Here is a 19,133-nt window from a genome sequence, read left to right on the forward strand (position 1 = left end):
CTCTCTCTCTCTCTCTCTCTCTCTCTCTCTCTCTCTCTCTCTCTCTCCCTCCCTTCTTATACCTAGACCTTTACTGATCCAGCTCACTTGACAGACACAAGTACAGTTTACCATCATCATCATCCCATTACAGTAAGTGCAACCATGCACCCCTGTGCCCATTGCCATCTCCTTTTACCCGTCACAATCATGCAAAAGCCCCCTCCGTTTTCTCTACCCTTCCTACCCCACAAAAAACCCTCTTTTTTTCCTCCCTGTCCTTTAGTTCATGTCCTCATTCTGACGCACTTTGAGACACTTAAATGAAAAGTGCTTTTAAGTGTAGTAGTAATTGTAGAAATGCAAAAACGAATGTCTTTAAATGTGAGCTTTGGGCGGCAGGTGTGCTTTTTTTGAATTGTTATAAAAGCACAAAACACATTAATCTGTCTCTCTCTAATTTTCTTTGTAATTATGATCATAAAAAGATATGTATCTGACATCTAAGAGCTTCAACCCCCAAACACTATGTTCCTACACCAATTTCTGCACACTAATAGCAAATACATTTGAGCACATTTCATCTAAAGCAAGTTCTTTATTTAGTGAAGAGCAGAAATATAACTTTTGTCTGTCCCTAAAATGTTTTAAGATTTTTCTGAGATGCAGTACAAAATTGTGCTAGCATGTAGAAAGGAATAATTATATTCTATACACATAAAGTCCCAGTAACTTGCCCTTCTTTAATCTACTAATTACCTCATTTTAATAGTCACTGAAATGAGTTAATTTTTAAAAGCGGAAAAAGTAGCAAGTGTTCTCTTATTACAGACAAGATTATTTGTTACTCCTTCAGTGCCAGTCAGTTTGGAACTCTGTTTGCTAATGGAAATGGCAGTGATTAAATTAGATTGGAAAAATCCTGTGTAAAAATCAGAAATGAATTATAAACTTCCTGAAGCAGATAATTTCTCTTTATATCATTCTTTTAAAATGGAGCATATGTATTCTTTCTGTGAACTGAAACAGAGCAATTTACTTAATTGTTCTTTGTCTCAGTTTTCCCATCTGTGAAATGGGCTAATAACATTTACTCTGATTGAGTTCTGTTATAAAATGCTTTGAAGATGAGAGGTGCTATATAATTGCTAAACATTATTAGTATGAATGTGCTTCTTATTTTTGGACTGTACATGCTTCTCTTATTGCTGATACAATGGTTTGTCCTTTTTCTTTAATCAGCAAGCTGATAATCATATAAAGTAATGCAAATAGTGAAATATTAATATAGTGTTTTCTTTTACAAATTAGATTAAAGAGCAAATAGATTGTGCATGACAGGAAAGGGTTTTTCTGTTGATTCAGCTTTCTTTTTCATTCCCCCTTGAGCTCCTTAGCGTGGAGAATAGGAAGGTCTCAAATTTGGAAGAAGGGGCTTCAGAAATTGTAAATACTGCCTAGCTAAACCAAAAACCCTATGTTTTGCTGGTGTTTGCAAAATATAAATGAATGCAGCTGTAATGGACTGGACTCCTAGGAATTTTATATTTTCCAAAAGAGGCTCCTCACATGCATCCATTTTGTTCACAGAATTGTGTGTGTACCCCTTGCACACTGCAATTTGCAACTGCAGCTCTAACTCTTATAGAGCACAAGTCTAGTAAAGAACAGGAAAAGGAGAGAGAACTTCTTCTTGCTATTAATAGCCTAATTAAAGATTTAAAAGCCAGGAAAAATGTCAAGGACAGACAACTGGATCAACATTACAGCCACCTAACTTATTTATTTCTCTAGTTCCTAAATATTTATTAATAGAATATGAAGCTGCCAAATAGCTTTCAGCACAAAGTGACTGTAATGGAAGAGAGATGCAGCTTGCAAGGTTGAGAGCTCATGTGGGTAAGTCATTGGACCTCAAGAGCAACAAAGAATCCAACAGGTTTTATACATGCTAGGAGTTTGTAGCAGGGATGGCTGTATGATTTGTGGCTATCAGTAACCCAGTCAAGAACATGGACCTTCCCATCTGGTGCACCCTCAGCAAGTCTGCAGATGACATCAAGCTGGAGGGAGTAGTAGATAGATACCCCTGGAGGGTAGGGCTAGGATTCAGAGAAACCTTCACAAGTTGGAGGATTGGGCCAAAAGAAATGCCATGAGGTTCAATAAGGACAAGCGCCAAGTCCTGCACTTGGGACAGAGCAATCCCCCGCACCGGTGCAGGCTGGGGGTGACTGGCTGGGCAGGAGCTCTGCAGAAAAGGACCTGGGGGTCGCAGTAGACAAGAAGCTGAATATGAACCAGCAGTGTGCCCTTGGTGCCAAGAAGGCTAATGGCATCCGGGGCTGCACTGGTAGGAGCTTTGCCAGTAGGACAAAGGGAGTGATTCTTCTCTATTCAGCACTGGTGAGGCCGCATCTGGACTTGTGGGGGGCCCAAAATTGAACACACTACAGAAAGGATGTGGATAAAGTGGAGAGAGTCCAGTGGAGGGTGACAAAAATGTTTCAGGGCCTGGGGGACGTGACTGGTGAGAAAAGACTGGGGGAACTGGGTTAATTTAGAGAAGAAGAGACAATAGCAGCCTGAAGTGGGGTTTGAAAGAGGATGTGGAGCTAGGCCAGGGGCAGGCAATTATTTTGGGCAGAGGGCTGCTTACTGAGTTTTGGCAAGCCATCAAGGGCTGCATGACAGGCAGCCAGGGGCAGATAAATATTAATTTTCTAAATTTTTTAGGGGCCCCGTGGCTGGATAGAATGGCCTGGTGGGCTGCATCCAGCCCATGGGCTGCATTTTGCCCACCTCTGAGCTAGGCTATTCTCCGTGGTGGCAGATGACAGAACAAGGAGCAATGAGCTCAAGTTGCAGTAAGGGAAGTTGAGGTTGGATATTAGGAAGAATTTTCTCACGAGGAGAGTGAGGCACTGAACGTGTTACCCAGAGAGGTGCTGGAGTCTCCATCCTTGGGGGTTTTCAAAACCTGGCTGGACAAAGCCCTGGCTGGGATGATGTAGTTGGGGCTGGTCCTGCTTGGAGCAGGGGGTTGGACTAGATGCGACCTCCTGAGCTCCCTTCAACCCTTATTTTCTATGGTCCTATGATTCTACTTCTGAAGAAATGACTCTGGGCTTGTGTGGTATATCACAGCATTTGTCATGGGGGTCCTTGTAAGCATACTTTGGGTAACTGAGGTTTCCTTCACTCCCTGTGATGAAGCGAATATATAGACACAATCTATTGCTACAGATTGTCTGCAGAAAGAGGGAGATAACACTGTATTGGCTTACATTTGGTGTCAGCAGCTATCCGTCACAGACAAGGATGATCACTCCCACAGGTCAAATATAGGGGTGTAAGCGAGTCCAGCGATGGCTAAGAAGGCCAGTCCTAGAACCGCCGACTCTGGCAAATGACACAGGTGGTGTTAAAAGGGAGGGTTGGGCCATGGATTTCTCGGTCTTGTTTCCTTTCCTTCCATTTCTGTTGGTTTTCTGCCACCAGCTTGAGACAGTTTTCCTCGAAGTAAAATGTACCGTCTCTCGCAAGGTGTCGCCATGTAGCCATGTCTTGGGCTGGTTTTCCCAATTTGTGGTGTCAATGCCACACTTCTTAATTTTTGCCTTAAGGATGTCCTTGAAGCATTTCCTCTGCACCCCCAGGTACTCCATAAATACACTTTTGAGCAGCATTTTGGCACATACTTTATATGTAGGACAAACTTTTTTTTGCAAAAACTTTTTTTTTGAGATATGCTTCTCCTTCAGAAAGACATTTCTGTAACTCATTTCATGGCTGTGGGATTGCAGAAAAAAGACCATGGTCCTGTTTGTTATTAGCATAAGTCAGCACTTGTGTGATTTCCTTAAAATGCACTGGAGTTAAACCAAATGAGATAATCCCATTTGTTTCTCCCTCAGCAAAAAAGGGGAGTTGTAATCTGGCATCTTCTGATGCGGATGAGGCTCTGGCCCCTTCCAGATGTTACCTTGTTGTGGGATAGATGCTGATTTCCTGCGGCAAATGGTAACATGCCAGACATTCAAGAGATTTGTCCCTAGAAAAAAGTGGCCAATCCACCACAAAAATAGCAGATCTACAACAAAGAAATTGCTCATTTAGACAAATTTAACATCTGGTCTGTACCCTCCACCATCCCACAGTGCTGTGCTCTCCCTTCCTCTCCCCCAAGTGCAGGGGCAGAGAGGAAGAAAGGAAGAGCAGCTGAATCCCTGACAGCCTGCTCCCTGTGAGCTGTCAAGGAGGTTTATAGACTGCCCTGTCCCTCTTGCCCCCCTGCCAATGCAGGGGTCACCCAGGTGGGGAAACCTAGGTTCACCTGGGCATGTGAGCCATCTGGCACTGGGAAGCGGCTCTCTGGTCCTGGGTTGCTTGCACATCCTTTAAAACTGCAGTCATCTGAGTTTTTCCTGCCCAAGTGCAGGGGGACTGGACCTGATGATCTGTAAGGTCCCTTCCAGCCCCTAACAACTACTAAACTATTGTTTGCAGGGAAGCCCGTTTACCCTTGCCTCTGTGGAAGTGGCAGTGGCAGGGGGGGAAGGGATGAAGACCTCCCAGGCAGCCCCTGCCATCCTGGGAGGCTTAGAGGGAGCTCCATCGCCCATGATGCCTGACAGCAAGGGCGACTGTGCTTCCTACAAGCCAGAAACTTCAAAGAGCTTCTGGGCAACCTGACACAGGATTCAGTGAGCTCTTGGGCTGCCTGGGAACTTTAAAGGGCTTGCATTCCTCTCGGTGGACCTGTCTGGCCCTTTAAAGTTGCCTGGGAGCAGGAGAGAGCTAGGGAGCAGTCCCCAGTTGCCCCCTCTTTATTGGCACCTTTGAACCCCTAGCTGCCCATAGTGTTTTGGGTATTTTTTTCTTTCACTACAAAATTGATGTCTGGGGGAGCCTAATACATAGAAGACCTGAGAGAGAAAAATGATCTGTCCTTATCTAATAAGTTTCATAATAGTCTTATAAGCAAACACAGAAATTATCCCTTAAGAGGCAAGGATGTTGTTCCCCTGGGATACTTCATTTTTCACCCATGAAAACTTACGAAGTCTTTATCTGATTCGGACTCATTCCTAGAGAGCTAACCAGATTGAGAAGATAACTGGTTTGGAGGAACTGAGAACTCTCCAGCATTTGGATTTATCCAGTAATAACATCAGTAGCCTTGGAGGTTTGGAGGAGCACTATCTACTAGAGGTGATCAATCTGGAGGATAATCAGGTAAGGTCCTGCATATGAATCTGAAAGAGTTTTTACTAAGTCCTCAGTCCTTTCTACAATTTGGCTCCTTGAAGATTCAGCCCTGAATCCCCACAATCCTACACTAAAGAAATATTAGAAGAGATTCAATATTTTTTCTGTGGGTCCCAGGAGCTGTGATGCAGCTCTCTCTGTCTCACTTAAATGCTTGGACTAATTTCTGTTTAGGTCAATCATTCTTACATGACATTTGGTACTCCTCTCTTTGAAAGACTAAGAGCATTTTTTAGCGTGGATGCTTCAGGGATGACACAATGTAGTGAACATTTTTTTCCACCCAAGTATACCAGACAACCATTACTTTTGTCTTAGCTATTCCAATATCCCTCAACCCTATCTTTCTATCACAAGTTTCACTGGGGCCCGGTAAGACTTCCAGTCATACAGAATTTTGTACTGTGTTATCTGGTGACTTCTGTTATGCAGCAGAATATTCACTGGAGACTATGATGAGACCATGCAACTCATTTATACCTATAGTTTCAGATGACATTTGAACCCAGAAAAAGTTATTTCTGCAACTCCACACATCAGAGAGCTTTTCAGGTCTTTAATTTCAGAAGAGGCCCTTAATTGATCAATTAGTTTTCCATTAAAGCCAGTTCTGTGTAGTAAAAATCATAGCAAATAAAAAATAACATCGTTTTCAAATATTCTCCCCAGTTTAAGGAAACGCCCACAAGAGTGAACACAATAACTTATTAATTCCTTTTTATAACAGCACGTTCAGGTCGACATTTAAAGGGTGCATCAATGTTTAAAATCTAGCAAGATGGGAAGCTAACTAATAGAATGGTCTTCATTAGCATTAATAACACTGCCTCCATTGCTTCATAGAGTTTCGATTGCTCTTTATAGCAGGCAGAAGCTATTAATTCTGCCTCATCAAAATTTGTCTTGTTTAATGGTACGTGTCAGAAACTGTGGGGTGAGTTGCCACCTTTCCAACACATCCTTTTCTAGGTGACTTGAGGAAATTTGAGACCTAATCAATGTGACAATATTCTCTTCTATTTGAAAAAGTTGTATTACGAAGTTCAGTTACTCTCTTAGGTAGTTCTGTTATTACTGCTTGTATTTTTCTTGAACAGTGATATTAAAGCTAATTTATTCAACCAAAATTCCAGCACTGCTGTCAGTTTTGACTCTATGACAATAGCCTCTACAACAAAGAGGATTTTTTTTTTTATCATGAATGGCAGCAGTGGATTTCATCCTCCCCCATTTTCAAGAGTTAAAAGAAAAAGTCTAGAACTGTCCTCAAAACCCTTAGAACATCTTCTGTCTGAACAGATGGGAAGTGGGAATCATGTTTCCCGTTAATTGATATCCAAAGGCAAATTGATCTGTGATCTTCACCTGTGTGTTTTGAGCAGTGGGTAGAAGAATCTAGGATTGTAAAAAAGGGGGAAGTTCATTGAATATATCAGCTGTGTGGGTTTGGCTTGATACAGCTGGTAAGAAAGTTCTTGTGGGAAATTTTTCCTCTAAAAGCTATGCTAAGATATACAGAAGATAAAGGAAGTGCTCAGAGAAAAAGCTTTAAGTAGGGGAAGAAACAACAGCCAACGAGATGGGGACCAGACGGAGTTTGAACTTGCCGCTTTGGCTGCAAGAAGGCATTATAGGCCAATCAGGTAGCAACCCAACACCAGCACACTCCAGGATCCTTCAGAAGTGCCTTTTGTTTCACTCCCTGATGCTGGTATAAAGAAACTGTTGGCAAGTGGAGGATTTTTTATGATATCCTACAGACCAATCTCTCCTCTGAACCCAGAGTCAGGTAGAACATGCTGGTGGGACAGTTGCAGGGAATTTTGTGTTACCACATCGTGAACTGCATGCGTTTAGTGGATAAAATAATACTCTTCTCTCTGGAGAGATCCTCATTCTGAGATGATGTACTCAATTTTGCCATTCATCAAAAACTCAGAGTAATAGCAGAACTTTGTCTTCATTAAATGAAGAGTGTATGTCTCTCTCAAAGAGCTGTCTCTCATTAGTTTTGCTCTATAATCATACAGCAGAGCCTTTATTATGATCTCAGCAATATTGGAACATTTTTCCTTTAAGTGCTACTCTGCTGGAATTCCACATCCATAGCACCAGAGGACTCGTTCTGCAAAAAACATTAATGCAAAAGGAACAGCAATTATCTGACTTTTAGCAGAAGCTCAGTATTCCAGCATAAAAGAGAGATCACCATCCTATTATATGTGTGGTAGGGCACTATGTGTGCCTGCCACTTTAAGGCCCTGGACCTGGCAGCCTCCAGGTGCCTAATGAGGGCGGCCATTTTAGGCTCAGGGTTGCCTATATAAACAAGGTAGTTTGGCTGCTGGAGGAGGAGGCAACAACATCGCCTGGCCTGAGTGTTGCCGAGTTTCATCCGGAGGTAAGGGAGGAGCTGTAGGGGATGGTAGGAGGCTCCTGGTCCTGGGTACGATGACAAACTACACCCTGCTGAGAGTGGGTGGCCTGGTGGGGCTCCCAGTGGTGCGGGAGCTCCCAGGAAATGCCAGGCCAGTGATCACCCCGGTGAAAGGCGGGTCAGGGCGCCTTAACCCCTAGCCCTCACCTTAGGGTAGGTCGCGTACACTGGAGGTAGTTGTGGGGGTTTGAGACCCCAAGGAGGAGAGTTGGAGCCAGGCATGGCTATGGTGACCTGAGCCCACCTGTGAAGGGAAACCCTGAGACCCCGAGTAAAAGGGCATTACGAGCAGTGTGGAGCCCCCAGTGTGAGGGGGGCAGCGCTGTGGAACCACAGCGAGAGGGGGCAGTGATCAGAAGCCCCAGAGAGAGGGCGGTGTGGAGCCCTGTGAAGGGAGAGCGGGGCTCAGCCATAGGGCGAGAGAGCTGAGCCCTGACCCCAATAAGTCCTCCTCCACTATTGGGAGGCAGAGTATGGGTCAAAGATAACACCGGTTGTAGCACCACAACCTGCTGCCAAGGGCGGGGAGTGAGAGTCCCCTGTGAGACCCTGAGGCACCAGTCATGGTGTGAGGGGTACCCCAGCTCCCCACGTCTGTAAAGGAGGACTTGGAGAGGGGGACCCCAGGATAAGAGTATGGGTCATACATCAGGGCCTGCCAGAGCTTCCCCTTACTGTCCCAGGCAGGGGCCAGGACCAGGAGGGTCAGAAGGGCAAGGAGGCCCACCAAGAGGGATGCCCGAGAGCCAGGGGCCTGGGGGCTGCGGCTAGTGTGAGCCGAAGGTCCCAGTGAGGGGACCATACCCAAAGGGGAACCGATGGCAGGGCGATATATGGCCTAGTATGATGGCAGCAGAGCCCGCCTGAAGGGAGGAACCCAGGTGGGGTCCTACAGTAGGATTCTGGGCCACATTGTGGGGGACTGGGGCATTTGAAAACATCATGATCTCATCAGTGAGGCTTGGGCTGCGGTGTAGGGGAGGAATGGAGCCACAGCTAGCGCCCCCTAACAGCGGGACAGAAAATGGGTAGCCTCCTGCCTAATTAAATATATTAATTAATCAGTTAAGACCAAGGCATGGCAGGCAAGAAGGCGGGCGGTTAGCCCAAGAACAGGTGGGCGGGCCTCACGGAGATCGGCCCCGGTAGCCCCCCGTTACAATATGAAATAGGATTTTTTTTTAACGTAGCCACCATCAAAACACAGTGATGTTACTACAGCAACCTAGATGGTAAAGCAAGTGTGTCTGTAGCACAAGCAGCCTTGATTGCTGCAAAGATGAAAGCTTATCTTTGTATTTCCAGGTGAACTCGCATAGATATTTTTTTTTTCTTGTGGAAGATCAAGAAGCTTTTAAGATGGTATTTTGGGCACTTCTAGTGCTGTAGAAATTACGATGATGTCATGTGGGACGAGATCTTATTATAAGGAGATTTATGACAGTTGGATGAATACTGGTCTAACACCAACATATTATTTCAGCAGTAAATCCCATGACCAAAGATACAGCGCACATCTAGCTTTTATTGATTATTTTAAAGAAAGCCCTTGTTCCCCAGAATTCAATTTCTTAAAACCTTGGCCTCAGTAACAGCTTAAAAGGTCTGAAACCACATGATATGTGGTTTTTGACTTCTGTATTAGGAGAGAAGCTAAATGTGTCGGTTCAAGACTTTACAAAATCATTTAATTCTTTCAGTAGTAGCGCTTTCTAAACAGGTAAATATATTTTTTCAACAGCACAGAATGTTTAAGGAGATTTAGATTAAATGACCCCCATGCTGATTTGCTTAAAATCCAGATTTTCACAAGTTTTGTCACAAAGAGCTTGTCTACAAAAATGTATATGGAATAATCTTCAAAACTGGACATCTTCCTTTCTAGGATCCATACCCTCCACTGGCAGTGAAGCTATTCAGAGCCACTCTGTATTTTTTTTTGCTTTGTTCTTCTGCAGAGGTAGTGGGAAGGCTAGAGATGACAAATCTCATTTGAATTGCCCAGTCCTGTAGCCGGGCATGCAGGTTTGGGAGTCTCTACTAAGACTTTGCTTTGGACACTTAATGAAAAGAAACCTGTTTCTTAGAAAAAGGGAACATTTTGTTTGTAACTCTAAAAATGCAAAAGGTGACGACAAACCAGCAGTGACCTTATGGTTGTTGGAGCCCTGGGCAAGGGAGTCATTTGGGGCCCCTTAAAGGCTTAATTTGCATGATCTATAACCCACCACAGTTGTATCATGGATCTTTTTAATATTCTTTGGGGCAATTAGATAAATAGTCAAGTGTTAAAATGCAAATAGAGCCACTTTCTTGCAAAAACTCCCCCCCCCCAAAAAAAGTTGCAAAATTTTGGGTCCCCCTAAAGTGTGGGGCCCCAGGCGGTCACCCGGTTTGCCCTCCCCTAAGGCCACTTCTGCTCATAGCTATTGTACTTATTATATGCACTATTATAGCTATTATACTTATGCTGTATATCTCTGTATAACTAGATTGCTGATCTGGGTGAGCTTGAATATATTGAAGACCTACCTCTCCTTAGAGGCTTAAATCTGTTAAACAACCCAGTGCAGGTAAGAGAGGCTACAAGAAGCCAAAAATGTATATGCAATGATTAGTTTAGTTTTTGTCCAGATGTTAAAGCAACGCTATAGAAAGAATACATATTATACGTGCTCTCCTGAAAGAAAAGCTCTGAAAAAAAATTTTTCTCACCGAAGTCAGGGGAAAGGCTCCTGTTAACTGCACTGGAAGCTGATTCTACCTCTTAGCAACAGCCACCTTTAAAACTGCCTCCCCTTAGAAAAGTGATTGTCAGCCAGGGTGCCACAGCACTTTGGAGTGCCATGAGATCCTTTTAATGGTGATGCACAATATTAGCATTGTTATGTGTGCAAATACCTACGTACAATTCACAAGATAACCCCAGGGATTTCACATAGGAGTGCATAGGGTCAAAAACAGGTTGACCTGTTGTGGGCTTTCTTAGTTTTTTGCAACAGAAGAATTGCTCTGTTATTTTTTGTGTCGTCAAATAAAGAGTAAAAGCGAAGACTTGGCATTTTTTGAGCAGTGCCTTGAGTATAACCAGATAGAAAGCCACTGCCCTAGAAACTGATTTTTTCCTTTCTGATGGACTCATTCTTTATTGAAGATCCCTGCTGTATCCCCAATAAATATCCCATTGATCAATGACATCAGCATCTAAAGGGGAGTAAAATCATATGTTTTGATTGTGTACAATTCGTCCTGAACAGTACCAAAGATTAAAAGTAATATCATTCAGAGTTTGATGATTTTTCAGTTTCCTTTTGAACTTGACAGTGATTTGCAGTGTTGGGAAGAAATGGTCAGGATTTCAGTTCTCTCTCTTGGTTCAAGATAACTATGTCAGTGTTTTATTCTGGCTTCCTTAAGAACAATCTGATATTGTGTACAATGCAACTAATAGGGAAAAATACCTGTAATATGCTTACCTTATAGCTCATGGCAACCTTTGCTTGACGAGACAGCCAGCCTCCTCAGAGCAGAATTTGATCTTGCTTAAAGATCACATGCATGTGATCTTTTCCTAGCTATTTTACCGTTTTTTCAATTACTTTAAAAAAATAAACAACAATTATCTTAAGACATCTTTGACCTTCTCGAAATTTCAGTAGCTTACCACAGGACTTGGCTTTTTTTTTAGAAATAGTACAAGTACGCTTCATCAGGTTGTCAAGATGTCAGCTCCCTGTTTGATTGCTAATTATTCTTTTATTATTATGTCTCTGCTTTTTTTAGCCACTTAAAAGCATCAGTAATGATTATTTTATACTGTAACTTTTTTAACAACACTTTTTGCAAGATTAGGGGTATTAGTGTGGTTTATTATCTAATTCCCATATAGGTAACTACTCTCTGTCCTCATTAATTCTCTCTGCAGGTAGAGTTAGAAATGATATCATTCTTTAATTCCTGTCCCAAACTATTGTACAGTGTTGCTGCAAGCTGTTGATCAGCTGCCAGATTTTATGTTAGAGATGGCTGCATTTCAATGATCGGTTTATAGAGCACATTGAGATCCTTCAGGGTAAATGGCATTATAGGCTACAATATATTAAGATAAAATACATGTGATGTTTTTGTAACCGAATGGAAGTTAAATATTTTGCAGTGCAGCTTAAATGTTTGCAGATGTAAAAAGAGAACAGTGCATCATTTCTCATATTTCTATCAGGAACAAACAGAATATTGGCTCTTGGTGATTTTCATGTTGCTCCGTTTAACAGAGCTGGATAACAAGAAGATTACAGTGGAAGAAAAGGTACACAATCACTTTAGTTTGGGAGTGTTGCTAAATAATCCTGCTGCCGGCTAGAAGAGAGTTAAAATGCCAGTTATTTTCAGTAATGTTTATATGCAAATAAAGAGTTGCTTTATGTGGGGAGGAAAATTACCCACATGCCAGCTGGTAAGTGTCAATTCAGAGAGTTTGCTTTTAGGCTCCTGACATGTGACTGTATATTTGCTGTATAGTGAAAAGCAATCTATGGCATATCAGTGTGAAAATCTCCCATAAAGTACATGTTTCTTAATAAAGAAATGACTGAGTAGATTTTAGCAATCACAATAGTCCCTAGTTACTAGTTTAGATTCATTAGTTAATATTGGCCAAGTGCTTTGAAGCTGTAATCAGTGTGTTATTATTAAGAAGCATTTTCTTAAGATGGCTCATACTGCTATGTAAACTGTCTGAAAGCTACAGGCAAGATTTGTTTCATGATATTTTTTTTACTGGACTAACTTTATAGTTGGGAGAGATGTTAGACAAGTTTTCGGGCACCAAATGCCCTTCTTCAGGTCTGCTTGTCTAATATCTAATGTCTCTCCCAACTATAAACTTGGTCCAGTAAAAGATTTCATGAAACAAATCACATTCCTTGCTTTTTTTCCATTGTCCACCACAGCTGTGACAACCGTGCAACACTACTGAAAGCTGTAACATCCCCTGTAATTCTGTGCACCACTTCCATTAGCGGGAATCAGATTTTAAAAGAGCTTTTAGTAAGAAATAACTGGAGGGACTGGTTGATAAGCAGATGTTACATAGAACCTTTCACCTCTATACTGACATGTGAGCTATACACAGTGCTTGGGCCACAACCGTGTTAGAACCATTAGGACAGTAAATTGCTACCGAAGTTGAAACCTTGAATAGAAAATTCTTTTTAATGTGGCCCCTACCATGATTTCAGCTCATTCACTCTAGACTTGTAAAACATATCAGAGCTGTTATCAGCCATGACTTCTGAGCAAATATAGCCAGAGCCTAAGTCACCAGCTTATGCTGCTATCTGATCATTGTGGCCTATACAAAATGACTCAGTAGTTCTTAGCCCATTTCCAAATAAGCTGATTACATTAAAAAGAAAAATCCGCCATTTATCAGCACCAGCTAGACCTTTCAGCAAAATGGGCTAGAATGGGATGTGTTTAGACTCCCTTCTCCTTCCAAGATGAGGACTGAAGTCCTTTTAAGGGTGGCTTTGTAACAAACTTACACTGCAACTGCCCCTGTCATTCCCTTCCTGGGAAATAAATGAAGGACTCTGTCTTTCAATTTGCTGTCCTTCACTAGAACTAAGAAAAGACACACACAAAAAAGGAAAACTAAATCATAAACAAAGTCACTGCGCGCTTTATAAGATGATTTGCTTCCCTTAGCCTCTGCCCTCCTTCCAGGAAAAAAATAAATTACGGAAAGATGATGAGATAGTGTGAAATGTTTTCCATCCATCTACTGAACTGTATTTAAACCTCCCCAAAAGATATATATACACGCACACCCACGATTATGAACAAGCCAGATACAAGGATGAGCACAAGAAAAGAAGGAAGTCCTCATTATTCACGGTACTCTGTGCAGTGTATTACCAGTAAGAGCAATGACTTGGCTGTTCTTCTTCCGTTGCCTTCTTATTCTCCTAACAGGTTGCTGCGGTGAATAAATATGACCCTCCTCCAGAAGTGGTTGGTGCAAAAGATCATATGACCCACATAATGTACAGCCTGATGCAGCCACAGAGGATCTTTGACAGGTAACCTTACCTCCAGTTTATGTCCAGTCCTTTGGGTGGCAGTCGAGTAAAGCAGAATGAATTGTCCTCGTCCAGGGGAGGGCTCTCTATTGCTTTCACACCTTTAAATCCATCTAATGAAGAGTAGGCATTCTGTAGTTTGCTATTATCAGTCTGGAAATTAGGCAAATCTTGTTTGGTTGAGTTGATTATGAAATGAAGTTAGTTGCTCACCTCTACACTCTGAGACAGATTGCCCAGAGCTCCATTTCTTTTAAACAATCTGCTGAAGCAGATGGCCATTCACACCAGAAATGAAAGATGCAAAAATTCTATCAATACCCACAGGCAATTTAAAAATCTCTAGAGGGTGAAGCAAACTCTGCAACGTAACTTCTTCCTACTCTATTTACTCCTTCCCTTCACACTGTTGACATCCCATTGTGAGCAAAATGGCTTTACTCTGTAACTTGGAGCACAATTTACATGTTTGGAGCCAAACTTTCAAATTTACACTGAAGCCCAGCCAATTCTGCATTTTGAGAGGGGAAGGTGTTGATCACAGATGAAAGCACAGAGACGAGAGTGAGTTCTAGGTGCTGTTTCCAGGCCTGGCATTGTTTTGTTGTGCATCTTCTCTCTGCTTTGTTTCTTGGCTATAAGACAGGAATGATGGGACTTGTCTACCTCATGCAGGCATTGCAGTTCCTATTTCATGAATGTTTGCAGAGTGCTTTGCAACAGTCAATTAAAGATGATATAAATACACAGTTTTATTATTATTGGCAACATTTCCATGCTCACTTCTGTATCCCAAAGTCTATTTTAGGCAGCTACTCATCCATTTGGGCATCTAAATACATAGCCAAGCACCCTACTTTTAGGCCTAAGGTTAGTAATTCAGAAATCTGTGTGTTTAAGATTCTTGCATTGTCCCCTGGGACTGATCCTGAAAAATGCTAAACACCCCCCTTACATTGCTCATTCCCACACAGGTGCCCGTTAGCCTGTAAAATCAATTATTATTTTGCAGGATTGGGATCTCTTCAAGCACATGACGACTTTGCAGAAGATCCATGCTATGAATTCCTTCTAAACCAGACATAGATGTAGTTCAGATATTGGTTTATAGTTACGTATATTTTATTGCTAAACATGTGCTTTTCAGTAAAATTCTGTATGCTTTCAGAGGTCCTCTATAAACAAACAGGTAAGCATATGGATTGGCACTTAAGGTAGTGACTCATAATGTTAATGAACCTTTGAGTGTTTGCCAGTATGCAGCTGGAAGAGCATGCACCGTGCTCATTAATGAAACGTTCCTAATGATGCTTTTTTCCCTCTAAATTTCTAAATTAGAAAATGCTTATTTGGAGTCATTTTTATAGCTCATTTGCATTAATATCCCTAGATCATACACAAGCCATTTTTTATTTTTCAATTATTAATAATAATTCCATTCAAACAAAATTAGAGAGAGCCATAAAGTTGAAAAGTTACACACTTAATGATCAGGAAATGTCAATATTGCCATTATTTGTGCAATGCCCTTTCTGCATATGTTTTATGATACTGTTTTTAATGACACGATAACCTGCTATTACTTAAACAATACGTGATTCCTTCCGCAACCTTAGATGCAGGTAAAAAGCATGATTTAATCACAGCCCGTAAAAACCTACATGAGGACCAGGAATTTGATAACAGGTAGCTCTTCAGTCCACTAGAAAAATGTATAACATGACCCAAGGTTGAAAACTAGGCATATTCAGACTAGAGAAAAGGCAACTGTATTTTATTTTTATTTTATTTTATTTTTTGTGAGGGTAATTAACCCTTGGAACACCTTATTAGGATAGAAGGGTACTCTACCAATGGAAATTTTAAAATCAAGATTGGAGATTTTTTTTCCCCAAGATTTTGTCTAGCTGAGTCACAGTTATCTGACTCGAAGCAGGATTTATTTCAGGAAGTCCTGGACCTATGTTATGCACAAGGACAGACTAGATAATCACAATCATCCCTCCTGGACTTAAAATCTATGAATGTGAGACAGCTGCGTAGTACTCTGTATACCAGAGATAATTTATGTTGGCCTATGCACAACAAATGAACTGAAGGGTTCCTCACCTTACAAGATACTCCTTGCAATATTGTTGGAAAAAATTACATAATGACATAGGGTCATTTGAAACACAGTAAGTGACGATGCAGTTAAATAAGATATTGTAAAATGTGCTCCTTGTCCATCTGATATACCAAAAAAAAAAATCCAGGAACTTTGTTTAAAGAGCCTAGAGTTCTGTGTGAAATCATATCCACTAATACTGTATTATATCAGTATGGGATATAATATTATTCTGGAAAAGAACAGGTTGAAGAATGAAGTCCAACTCGGAAATCCGTATCGGGGCCTTATGTATTTATAAGAAATATAAATTAAGAGCCATGTTGAAGATAGGAATTTTATATCTTCAAAAGCTGCGTTGGTGTTATTATTCACAAGGAATAGGGCCTCAGGTAGCTAATGAGGGCGCTTCTACTGTGTGTAGATAAATCCTGAATCATCCGTTATTAAACATTTTTCATACAATTCATATCTTCCTTACAGGCCCTTTTTAATAATAGACTCATGATAGTAGTTGCTCTTCTTGCCGGTATCTCTCGGGGCCATGTTGTGTTGAGCCAGTCTTTTTCCAAACAGCAAAGGAAAGGCAACCTGAAAAGATGGAGAAACCAAGAAGGGAAGGGAAGCTGCTTAATTAAACAGAATATATCACTTTAGCAGGTTTTTGTTAAGCAATATGTTTTACATATTTCACCATATTGGTATTCTTAATGTCCCAGGTTATTTTGCTAATATTTTCTTCATAATTGTTGTATAAATATGTTTGTAACCAGAATAAAAGGCAAACAATAAGCCATAAAACACTATAAGTCTACTGAGGGATTCTGCTGCTATTCTGCCGTTAGTGTTTAAGGGGATGTAGCGTGCTACTCTAGGACTCAAAGACCAGGATTCAGTTCCCTGTTTATCCCCAGAATACCCTGTGACCTTGGAAAAGTCATTAAATTTGCTCTTTTTTCCTCTGTTTCTCACCACTGAAGTAGGGATAGTACTTCCCTTCTTCACAGGGATGTTAAGAAGATAAAATCTAATAATGCTCTAGTGCCACCAAGATAGTACGGTATTATAGAAGTACCTAGATGGATTGAGCTGTTTTGCTGGTGTGAGCTAATGCAGGCGGGAAACCATTAGTCTGAACTATCTAATTTTTTTCTTAGCTTAAGCTGGAAGGTTATCATTATTTCAGATGGATTTAGTCATCTATTTCTCTTGCCATTTCCATTATAAACCCTGTTTTCAGGGATTTATATTCAGCTGTTTTAAATCACATTAGACTGAAGTTTGGCGCACAGAAGTAATATTTTTCCCCCTTTAAAATAAAACTTAAATGGGTCAGGCCATTTATTAGTTTCAAAAGTAGGATATTTTAAAAATTATTTCAGCTGGTTTTTGACGTGTTTTCAAATGGCGTAATTTTAAAAACCGTAGTGAAGATTTAAAAAAAATGAGTCTCAAGTTACGTTCCATATTTAGACACCTAAATAAGTGCTCTGACTTTCAAAAGTGCTGAGCGCCCACAAATTGCCTTTACTCTTTGTTTGCAGCTGGATGCTTATCGCTTCTGAAAAATCGAGCTGCTGATTCCAGTATCTAAACATAGACTTGGGCCAAGATATAAAATGTGTGTCTGAAGTTAGGTTGCTGTATTTTTGCAAGCACTTTAGATTCTGTCGCCTTAGGGTCCTGAATGCTTTCTACTTCTGTCAGCGTTGGTGGGAGGGGAGGGTGCTTAGCACTGCACAAGATTGGGCCCATACACTTTAATGACTTCCATCTGACTGAACTATAAAGCACTTTACAAACTGCTGCCCTGTTCCAGCAAACCTTTGAAGTTAATGAGATTAAATGCAGGAGCGTATAAAGGTTTGCAGGGTCAGCCCTAGACACATACAAGGCCCACTTTTTTGACCAGTAAAATATAATCATTGGGCATCTTTGTAGCAGTGAGAGCATTTTGAAAAAGGCCGCAAATCTAAGTTACAGTGTGAGCCAGATACACCCTGTATTGCAGTCTTCCTCATGTGAAAAATGCCAGGACTTTTCTTATTAAATATTTTGTGCTGAATTTATTGTTTAACATTTGCCCAACTGCATGTGCTTCTTTGTCTATTGTTGCTTTGTGGCATAAATTACATGACTAGCGCAACAGGGAGAGGAGTTAAATTCCAGTGATGACAAAATATGCAAAGAGCATATAAAACATGAGTGAAAGTGTCCATTGCAGGAGGTACAATAGTACTTTGTTTTCCCTTCTTGCAGCACTTTGCCTAGTCTTGATGCTCCCTACCCCATGCTGATATTTGTTGGGCCTGTGGCCTGCGGGAAGCGGGAACTTACTCACAGAATCTGCAGACAGTTCAATAATTTCTTCAGATACAGGTAAATTCACCCCAGGCACTTAAGAAAACATGGAGTGGGAGCAAGGCTAAATTTGTTGCATTTTTTTAAAGCAAGTTAAATGGGTGTTGCAATGTGTTCTGTCTCTTACCAGATCTAGATTGCCTGAAGTCCTAATTTATCTTCCCTATTTTGAATAAGCACGCTGTCATAAATATCATGATCCTTTCCAGGTAAACTGCAAAGTAAAAAAAAAAAGCAGCTTTAGTGTTTCTTGCTTCCATCCACCCATCCAGTCTTTGCCCCCCTGTCTCACTAGAGAAGTGCAAACTTTTCTTCTGAGTGTTATATAATGTGCCCAGTTGCAAAAATGTTAGGGTGCCTGTACAGTTTGCATTCAGAAGTGAATAGGAAGCTACTGTCATTGCTGGGACCACTGTAATGTGCTCTCCCTTAAGGCTACTGTCATGAAAGTAAATAGGCATTTTCTACACTTAACCAAAAGCAGTCTCGAGCTTTCAAAGGTAGTGCTATATAGCATACGCTGCAGTGACCTGTAACATCCATTGCTGTCAGTGTTACACTTTCTTACCCCCATTCTCTCTCCTCCATTACCTCTGTTCATTACACATTGGTTGCGTTGTCTCTTTAGATTCTTTGAGGCAGGGACTTTCTCTTCTAGTTATATATACAGTGATTGTCCAAGTGGAGCCCCAATCCTACAGGGAGAGGTTCCTGGGTAATAGTGTAATAACTATTAAGAATGGAGCTAATAATTAGGTATTTTCATTAACTGACAAATGGCGTTGATTCTTCAAAAGCCTAGTACCATAGCGCCCTGGACTAGGTCTTTGTTTGATACTGTAGATCAGGATCTGCCTCCTCTTTGAAGAAGCCTATTTGTATTTCTTCTTGCTCACTG

At 41.2% G+C, this 19,133-nt stretch overlaps 1 protein-coding gene across 3 annotated transcripts in view; it reads left to right on the forward strand.

Moving 5' to 3' along the window:
• LRGUK (leucine rich repeats and guanylate kinase domain containing) overlaps positions 1–19,133 on the forward strand; it is a 69,867-nt gene that overhangs the window by 12,481 nt on the left and 38,253 nt on the right. For 2 of the 3 annotated variants that reach the window (XM_019509630.1, XM_019509631.1), the window contains exons 7-11: positions 5,074–5,217; positions 10,180–10,260; positions 11,844–11,993; positions 13,661–13,767; positions 18,134–18,253. In XM_019509630.1, the coding sequence (XP_019365175.1) occupies positions 5,074–5,217; positions 10,180–10,260; positions 11,844–11,993; positions 13,661–13,767; positions 18,134–18,253 (602 nt within the window). The remainder of the gene's footprint in view (positions 1–5,073; positions 5,218–10,179; positions 10,261–11,843; positions 11,994–13,660; positions 13,768–18,133; positions 18,254–19,133) is intronic. The other variant, XM_019509632.1, reaches the window with a different exon arrangement.

Source organism: Gavialis gangeticus, unplaced genomic scaffold (assembly GCF_001723915.1).
Source record: "Gavialis gangeticus isolate Ggan-Ray unplaced genomic scaffold, GavGan_comp1, whole genome shotgun sequence".
Lineage (NCBI taxonomy): Eukaryota > Metazoa > Chordata > Crocodylia > Gavialidae > Gavialis > Gavialis gangeticus.